This window comes from Aulonocara sp. 'chitande type north' Nkhata Bay, linkage group LG18 (genome assembly GCF_057382095.1).
Source record: "Aulonocara sp. 'chitande type north' Nkhata Bay isolate Kocher_YH1m ecotype deep benthic linkage group LG18, A_spYH_male_GT1.1, whole genome shotgun sequence".
Taxonomy (NCBI): Eukaryota; Metazoa; Chordata; class Actinopteri; order Cichliformes; family Cichlidae; genus Aulonocara; species Aulonocara sp. 'chitande type north' Nkhata Bay.
Window position 1 is genome coordinate 5970786 of NC_141361.1, and position 10006 is coordinate 5980791.

Below are 10006 nucleotides of genomic sequence, written 5' to 3' on the forward strand. Positions count from 1 at the left end.
ATTGGTCATGGACTTAAAGACTCAATATAAACATTGAACGATGTCCAGTGTTTAGTAGAGGGAGTCTGACTGTATGTTGTTACTGGGAGGTGGAGTGGGGGAGTATGTGTAGCAATCACATACAAGAATATTATCTGTCTCAGGTCCTCGTTCCTCCAGAGTAGGAGTGTACCTGGATCACAGAGCAGGTATTTTGTCCTTCTACAGCGTCTCTGAAACCATGACTCTCCTCCACAGAGTCCAGACCACATTCACTCAGCTGCTTTATGCTGGACTTTCTCGTTACAACGCTGGAGACATTGCTGAGTTCATTAAAATGAAATCGACCCTTTTCTGTTTATTAAATGTACTATTGTCTGTGTTTCAAAGAAACAGAAAACACTCTAATTCACGAAGCTTTCATAATGTTTTGAGCTTTGATCTAAATTTTAATGTTAAATGATAAATTCTTTATCCAGGTTTCTCCAAAGTACCAGACTTTATGTCAGGACTTGATTTTTGTTAGACTGACCTGATGAGGGCAGTATTACGCCTTTGATACTTCCAGCTTAAGATCGAAGAAGAATAGCGGAAATGACGTCACTGAGCGCTTGCATCGCGAGTTATATTTGAAGACTTTGATTTGGCGGTATCAGTTGTTGTCGCAATAATGTCTTCAGTCCAGTATCTGCGAGAGGTTATCAAGGAGACATTAACTGCTGCTGCAGAACAAATCTTCTCAGAGTTTGAAAAAACGATCGTCCGGTATGAGGAGGAGATCCGTCAGCTAAGACCGCTGGATATCAGACCCGGGATAAAGTCGCACAATACAGGTGTGTAAATTTGTGGAGGAATGGGGGTTGCGGGATCCTTGCGGGAACTCAACTCTGCTTAGATTTTACCATGTGCGCTTCACACTACCGTAACTTATCGACTATGTAAGCTAGAAAAAGAAATTACAGGGTTACTGAAAGAAGAGAGGCTGAGTTTTACGGGGATGTTTGGTGTCCCTACACACTGCTCCCCGGGCGCCCAATGGCTGCCCACTGCTTCACTGAGTGAATGGGTTAAATGCAGAGAGCAATTTCCCCACGGGGCTCAATAAAGTACAATAAAGTAAAGACACGAAGAAGAGCTTTACGAAACTTTACGGTGCATCATTAGAAAACACGAGCAGTGACGGTCCAATCACATGTATGGAAAAGTGGCAACGCTCCAAAAAGGCCTCGAAATTTAAAAAACTAAGTGGCCATTGCTCAAAAACTTTATTGTACATATTTAGTATAGTTGATGTTGTGTTACGTTTGTTCCTGTTGAATTAATATTAGGTTTGTAGCTTGAACCTATTCGCTTGAACGTTTAAGACAATATAATTACACAGCAAAGCAAGACACGAAGTAGCCAAAGTTCTTCATGTTTCTCGTGCGCGGGAGAGAACCGGACAAACCAGTTGCTCTCGTCCGCTCCCCCGTAACACTGCTCTTTTATTGAGGTTACATGAATATACATAGGTTCATTAACATACGACGTCTACATACAAACAAAGAGTACCGTGTGTGTGTGTGTGTGTGTGTGTGTGTGTGTGTGTGTGTGTGTGTGTGTGTGTGTGTGTGTGAGACCCCATAAATGACTTCCCTAAACCTGCTGGTCTGGAAGTCCAGCAGTTCATCTAAACAAAAGGCACTTAGCCTAAAACAGATATAGCCACGTTTATCCTACCATAAAACAATAAGAGAAGGTACGACCTCTCCCATGCTCCCAGAGTGCTCTGGAATGCAGACAATTAAGGATCAAACCTCTACCAATCTAAAACTAATTATAAAACTCTAAGCATATATAAGTAGATATTTCTAAGCATAAATGACAATCAACAATACAAAACCTAACAATATCAGTTTCCACTTAACTATAAATCTGAAAACAAAAAAAAGTTCCTTTTTTTTTTCACTTTAAACTGTTGTTTCATTGCCATAACAATACAATAATGTAAAATGAGTGCCAGGGGGCAAAAGTATTCACTTTTAGTTTGATTTCTGGCCCGTTTACAGCCAAAATGACCAAAAATTACCAGGTGGCCTAAATGATGCTTGGTCAATAGCTTTCATGATCATATTCAGATCATGCTGCTGTTCATTTGTGTATTTTGTTTGTTTGCACATTTTGTGACGATCACTGGCGGTCACTTTTAAAAATTAGACCCCAGATGGCTTTAAGGTTATCAGTGTCGCCCAGTGAAAAAATGGCCAGGAGCGAATGTTTCTGTGGCAACATCTGCAAGAACGCAAGAGGCCGTGAAACCATAAGCTTAGTTCTCAACTCCCTTTTAATTGTTCTTGATCTTTCTTGTGATGACATTAGTTACTGATTTCTTCTGTCCCTTTGCTGAACACGAAGGTGATCAGCAGGTCTTTGACCAGGAGAGGAGCTCCAGTCTCCACCAGCAGGGCCCAGAGCCTCCACAGACTAAAGAGGTACAGGAGGAGGAAATGTGCAGCAGTGAGGAAGGAGAGCCGCTTGAACAGAAGCAGGAGGCTGAAGAAATTGATGTGTGGACCGGAGAACAGCTGGATTTGTTGTGTAAACCTGGAGTAGAGCTGACCACAACAGGTATGTAAAACTGTAATATACAGATTTCATAATACTGAAATGAATAAGACTCATATTAAAACATCAGGCGATGATATCAGAGTTGACTCCTCAGGAAGAGAGCTCACAATGACACATGCGTTACCACCTGGCATACTACCTCACCTAAGACGTGTTTTCTGTTAGCACAGTAAAATAAAAACTGGGTTTAAAATCTTCTGTTGTTTAATAAAAAACAAAAATTTCCTCCATATAGATTTAAGTCAAGTTGACCCAGAACTGTACGCAGAATGTAGAAAAATACCCACAAGGACCAAGTTGGAGTAGCGAGCTGTACGCCTCATAAATTATGACTTTCTGTATGTAAACAGAATTCTTTGCTGTTCACTGCATGAGAGAGAATATTTAAATATCGCTCACATATCTGAGAGACCTGCTCACAGTGTTAATTTTTTCTTGTGTGTTGTGTCCGTCAAGACCTCCCACAGCAACATGATTGTAAGGAAAACTGTAGCCAGGAGAGGAACTCCAGTCTCAACCAGGAGGACCCAGATCTTCCAGAAACTAAAGAGGAACAGGAGGAAATCTCCCTCAATCAGGAAGAAGAGCAGCTTTCACTGAAGCCAAAAACCAAAGACGTCATCGTCTGGACTGGGCAGGAGCTGGACATCATGTGGAACCCTGAAGTAAAGTTGGAAAGAATAGGTATGCAAAACTTTAATAGACAGACTCAGTTTTGTGTTAAGAAATCTAACTCCTGTTGGATCCTTATCAGACCTCAGAGGTATGTTATAGAGACACATGGAGAATCTAAGGTCCAACTGCAATAAGGAAACATGATGTAATATTCTAAGAGCCAAAATGTGTAGCCCTCACAGTGTCGCCCTTGTCAGGACTGTCCTATGTTGGAAATAATTAAGTTGAGTACAAGAGAGAGGAAGACTCCCTACAATGAGTTGACACATCAACTTTTTTAATTATTCCTGCATATACATTTTTGCCATTCATATTGTCACTTTCTTTGTCCCTCACGAATTGCAGTCGTCACTCCTTTGCCTGTCCTGCGCCCCTGCACCTGCAGGCGCACTTACAGTGAATATCAAATTTAATAACAGGAAATTAACTAGGCATGTAATACTTTTCTTTCTTTTTTTGGCCACATTTTTCAAGTGACCTATATTTGACAACAGCATGTTTAAAAAAGAAAAAAGAAAGAAAGAAACTTTAAATTATGTTTTTGGTGTGCCACCAATTAAAACTTTTAACTCGCTCAACCCATCTGGAGTACAAAATGAACAAACTTTGGACAAACTGCCCGAAATGCGTTGACAGAGACATTTCAGGGACTTTGACAGAACTAGAAAAATATAAAGGCTTTAAACAAGATGAGAACTAAGGATGTAACCAAAGCCGTGTGCCGCTTGTGGAGACGTGTCGTGCGAGCAAAGTACTTAAACACGACTAACTTGCATGAGAACGTACGTGTCCACCATCCTGCTCAGTATGCTCGGCTATCACCAGCTTCTACAGCTCTATCAACAAGCACTTGGGCGCACTCTGAGGAGGGTGCATTTATTTGAAGATGAAAGGGGGTGCTGTTAAAACAGCACTATTTATTTATTTATTATTTTTTGACTCCTTCTATTAGCTCCATCATTAATAGCAAACGTACTCATGGGCAAATAAATAAATAAATTGCCCGTGTAAAAACAATCTCCTATGGGCTCAGCCTATCGTCGATAGTCTATATATGCGTTCAGTCACACAACCCTAATAGTTAGGAAGGATTTTATGTGGCGGTAAGTTCTGCATTTGCTTGTGTGCAGTCGTATGGCATTATTACAGAAAAGTGTCCCATATCCTTTTTAATCAACTCCCACTATGATTTGTGGATAAATAATTCTTTAGCTTGTGTAACACGACCTTTTTCACTCATTCCCAATATGTTTTATTCATATAGGGAAATAATCCCAACAACGGTGTCCTGAAGGCTTTATACTGTAAGGTAAAGACTGTACAATATTAGAAAGAAACCACAACAATCGCACAACACCCTGTGTTACGTTTCCCTAAAAGGTCCGGGAGATGAGGGAAAGTAACAAAAAGTGTCCGGGTTGAAAAAAGGAGGTGGGGAGGCAAACTGGTTAAATTGAAGAGTTTTATTAATGTTTCTCTTAATAAATGGTAAATGGCCTGCATTTATATAGCACTTTACTAGTCCCTAAGGACCCCAAAGCACTTTACATATCCAGTCATCCACCCATTCACACACACACTGGTGATGGCAGCTACATTGTAGCCACAGCCACCCTGGGGCGCACTGACAGAGCCGAGGCTGCCGGACACTGGCGCCACCGGGCCCTCTGACCACCACCAGTAGGCAACGGGTGAAGTGTCTTGCCCAAGGACACAACAACCGAGACTGTCCAAGCCAGGGCTCGAACCGGCAACCTTCCGATTGCAAGGCAAACTCCCAGCTCTTGAGCCACGATCGCCCCTAATAATTAAACTAAAAGAGCTGGAAAAGCCACTATCACATTTAGAAGACAACAAAACCCTGGAATTATTAGTCAGAGTAATATTTATGAGAATCTCACAGTTTTTGTTATAGCTGAATTTTTGTGTTGTTTTGAAACTGCCCCTAATGTTTGATTGTTTTTATTTTCATAAATTAGATTTCCTCCATTAAATGATACAAAAACTGAGCAGAAAGCAAGAAGTGAAGTGTTTGAGTTTAAAGTTTCCACCTCATCGATTTTCATTTTATTTTTTTCAGTCAGTTTAAAGAATTCCAGGTTTCCCTTGCAGCATGGAATGGAAAAAAAAATACTTTACGACATTACGGTTTGGGATAAATATTGTTAAATATTTATGTTCTTTTTTCTGAAATGTACGATTCCAAACTTAAATCGATCACAGAAGAAGAGTGTTTATCATAGTTTGTAAATGAGCAGCCAAAATGGTTTCACTGAGTCAGCAAAACAACTTCTCCCCCAACATGCCTTTTATTGGCTTATCTGAGCGACATGCTTACCATGTGGAGACCTGCTAATGGCTAAGGTTACCTTGTAATTTCTAAAATATATGTTTTGTTTTTTTGTCCCTTCAGATTTTCCACAACATGACTTTAAAGAACAGGAGGATCTTTTGCAGATTAAAGGGGAACAGGAGGAACTCAGTACCACTGAAGAGGGAAAACCGTTTGTACGAATGCAAGAGACTCAAACTTTTCCTGCTCGTAAAGAAAGTGACCAGGGTGAACCAGACCTAAGTAGTGACCAGCTCCTTTCTCACAACTCTCCTGACACAGATCAGGATGAAAGCAAGGATGATAACTTACACAAAAATAGGTTGGAGGAAATCGTATCAGAGCTGCCAGTTCAAAATTCCAAGACAGTACATTTATGTGGCACCTGTGGGAAAATATTTAAAAGGATGGAAAACTTGAATCGACATATGAAAATTCACACAGGTGAGAAGCCACATTGTTGTAGCACCTGTGGGAAAAGATTTACTCTAAAGGCATATTTAACTGAACACATGAAAATTCACACAGGTGAGAAGCCGCATTGTTGTACCACTTGTGGGAAAAGCTTTAGTCAGAAGGGGCAGTTGAATAGTCACATGCGAATTCACACAAGTGAGAAGCCATATTTTTGTAGCATATGTGGGGAAAGATTTAATGTAGTAACAAATCTGAAAATACACATGAAAATTCACACAAGTGAGAAGCCGCATTCTTGTAGCACCTGTGGGAAAAGATTTAGTCGGAAGTCACACCTGACTAGACACATACAAATTCATACAGGTGAGAAGCCGCATTCTTGTAGCACCTGTGGGAAAAGATATAATCGGAAGGAACATTTGAAAATGCACATGGAATACCATACAGGTGAGAAGCCGCATTCGTGTAGCACCTGTGGGAAAAGATTTAATCGGAAGGACCATTTGAAAACGCACATGGAATGTCATACAGGTGAGAAACCACATTGTTGTAACACCTGTGGGAAAAAATTTAGTTCTTCAGTACAGTTGAAAATGCATATAGGAAACCATACTGCGTGCCAAGTTTAATTTTTAGAAAATGTTGATGGTAAAACAAAGTGTTTGGATCTTTGGAAACTCGGCGTCTGACAAAACTTTATTTTCAAAAGGTTTTCAGAAGCTCAATTTCTATGTTTACCTGTGGACAAAAAAAACTAACTTTTTTCTGCCTTTTTTTTTATTCGTGGGCTTTGACTTGGCTAAAGGTTCTCTTTGAACAGTGCTTGAGATACTTTTTGTCTTGATGCAAAAAGAATTTCTCAAAAATACACTAGAGAATATCTGTTTAAAAAATGGCTGTGTACATATCGAGGAATGGAGGGATAGAAGTGACAAAAATGAATTGATTAAATACACCATTAAATAATTCAATTCAATGTGTCAATAAATAGAGGTTTGGGGTAAACGCTGTTCGAGTCAAAACCATTGCTTTGGCCGGGTTGCCATTCTTTTTTCTGGGCGTTTCTCCACACCAACAACTGGCATGTGGAAACTAACTGAACTGTACTTTGAAATACCCTGTTTGTGTGTCACCAAATACACTATCAATATATTTTTTTAGCCAAGAATGTAGTGGTTTAATCTTCAGATATACAGTGGGGCAAAAAAGTATTTAGTCAGCCACCGATTGTGCAAGTTCCCCCACCTAAAATGATGACAGAGGTCAGTAATTTGCACCAGAGGTACACGTCAACTGTGAGAGACAGAATGTGAAAAAAAAAAAATCCATGAATCCACATGGTAGGATTTGTAAAGAATTTATTCGTAAATCAGGGTGGAAAATGAGTATTTAGTCAATAACAAAAATACAACTCAATACTTTGTAACATAACCTTTGTTGGCAATAACAGAGGTCAAACGTTTACTATAGGTCTTTACCAGGTTTGCACACACAGTAGCTGGTATTTTGGCCCATTCCTCCATGCAGATCTTCTCGAGAGCAGTGATGTTTTGGGGCTGTCGCCGAGCAACACGGACTTTCAACTCCCGCCACAGATTTTCTATGGGGTTGAGGTCTGGAGACTGGCTAGGCCACTCCAGGACTTTCAAATGCTTCTTACGGAGCCACTCCTTTGTTGCCCGGGCGGTGTGTTTTGGATCATTGTCATGTTGGAAGACCCAGCCTCGTTTCATCTTCAAAGTTCTCACTGATGGAAGGAGGTTTTGGCTCAAAATCTCACGATACATGGCCCCATTCATTCTGTCCTTAACACGGATCAGTCGTCCTGTCCCCTTGGCAGAAAAACAGCCCCATAGCATGATGTTTCCACCCCCATGCTTCACAGTAGGTATGGTGTTCTTGGGATGCAACTCAGTATTCTTCTTCCTCCAAACACGACGAGTTGAGTTTATACCAAAAAGTTCTACTTTGGTTTCATCTGACCACATGACATTCTCCCAATCCTCTGCTGTATCATCCATGTGCTCTCTGGCAAACTTCAGACGGGCCTGGACATGCACTGGCTTCAGCAGCGGAACACGTCTGGCACTGTGGGATTTGATTCCCTGCCGTTGTAGTGTGTTACTGATGGTGACCTTTGTTACTTTGGTCCCAGCTCTCTGCAGGTCATTCACCAGGTCCCCCCGTGTGGTTCTGGGATCTTTGCTCACCGTTCTCATGATCATTTTGACCCCACGGGATGAGATCTTGCGTGGAGCCCCAGATCGAGGGAGATTATCAGTGGTCTTGTATGTCTTCCATTTTCTGATGATTGCTCCCACAGTTGATTTTTTCACACCAAGCTGCTTGCCTATTGTAGATTCACTCTTCCCAGTCTGGTGCAGGTCTACAATACTTTTCCTGGTGTCCTTCGAAAGCTCTTTGGTCTTGGCCATGGCGGAGTTTGGAGTCTGACTGACTGTTTGAGGCTGTGGACAGGTGTCTTTTATACAGATGATGGATTCAAACAGGTGCCATTCATACAGGTAACGAGTGGGGGACAGAAAAGCTTCTTACAGAAGACGTTACAGGTCTGTGAGAGCCAGAGATTTTCCTTGTTTGAGGTGACCAAATACTTATTTTCCACCCTGATTTACGAATAAATTCTTTACAAATCCTACCATGTGGATTCATGGATTTTTTTTCACATTCTGTCTCTCACAGTTGGAGTGTACCTCTGGTGCAAATTACTGACCTCTGTCATCATTTTAAGTGGGGAAACTTGCACAATCGGTGGCTGACTAAATACTTTTTTGCCCCACTGTATGGCTGGTTTGTCAAGATAGAGCCTGCAGAAGTTCTTCGATGATTTCGGAGATTGCCCAGCCCAGTCTCATGGCAAAGCCTGTGGGTGTGATAGGAATGATGTGGAATCTGGTAATTAAAGGAAGGGGAAGGGGAATTTACAGGGAATGACACTGTTAAGCAATTGATCCATTTACTCGAATTGTTTGTGACCCATATATTTATGTCAGTATCTATGTTTATATCGTACTTTTATGTGAACACCTGTTGATACCCAGCTGCTGTTTTGAGCTTTAATAATTTGGATCTAAAAAAAAAAAAAGTAACTTTGACAGTGCTGTTTTCCATTTTGACAGGTTTGTGACATGTGTGGTGGAAACTAGACAAAGATGCATCTGGTAATTATTTTTATCTATATGAGTCATTTGGAAGGTCCAAGCTGTCCAAAGTTGTAGAATAGCCATCCATCTTCATCCGCTTTATTCGAGGCCGGGTCGCGGGGGCAGCAGCCTAAGCAAAGAGGCCCAGACCTCCCTCTCCCCAGCCACCTCCTCCAGCTTATCCGGGGGAATACCAAGGCGTTCCCAGGCCAGCCGAGAGATATAATCTCTCCAGCGTGTCCTGGGTCTGCCCCGGGGCCTCCTCCCGGTGGGACATGCCTGGAACACCTCACCCAGGGGGCATCCTTGTCAGATGCCCGAACCACCTCAGCTGGCTCCTTTCGATGTGCAGCAGCAGCTGCTCTACTCTGAGCCCCTCCCGGATGGCCGAACTTCTCACCCTATCTCTAAGGGAGAGGCCAGCCACCCTTCGGAGGAAGCTCATTTCTGCCGCTTGTATCCGCGATCTTGTTCTTTCGGTCACTAGCCACAGCTCGTGGCCATAGGTGAGGGTAGGGACGTAGATCGACCGGTAAATTGAGAGCTTCGCTTTTACACTCAGCTCCCTCTTCACCACGACGGACCGGTGCAGCGTCCGCATTACTGCAGCTGCAGCCCCAATCCGTCTGTCGATCTCCGGCTCCCTTCTCCCATCACTCGCGAACAAGACCCCGAGATACTTGAACTCCTCCACTTGGGGCAGGAACTCATCCCCGACCCGGAGTGGGCACTCCACCCTTTTCCGGCTGAGAACCATGGCCTCAGATTTGGAGGTGCTGATCCTCATTCCCGCTGCTTCACACTCTGCTGCGAACCGTTCCAGTGCGAGCTG

The 10006-nt window shown here is 42.3% G+C and overlaps 1 protein-coding gene across 3 annotated transcripts in view; it reads left to right on the forward strand.

Annotated features, from left to right (window-relative positions):
* The first annotated feature begins 580 nt into the window (after positions 1-580).
* The window catches only part of LOC147307837 (uncharacterized), a 70139-nt gene continuing 60713 nt past the window's right edge, over positions 581-10006 (forward strand). Inside the window, exons 1-4 of one of the 3 annotated variants that reach the window (XM_086272952.1) lie at positions 581-812; positions 2374-2586; positions 3043-3270; positions 5675-6037. In XM_086272952.1, the coding sequence (XP_086129078.1) occupies positions 650-812; positions 2374-2586; positions 3043-3270; positions 5675-6037 (967 nt within the window). In that variant the 5' untranslated portion in view covers positions 581-649. Of the gene's footprint in view, positions 813-2373; positions 2587-3042; positions 3271-5674; positions 7246-10006 lie in introns of those variants that run through there. The other 2 variants (XM_086272951.1, XM_086272950.1) reach the window with 2 other exon arrangements.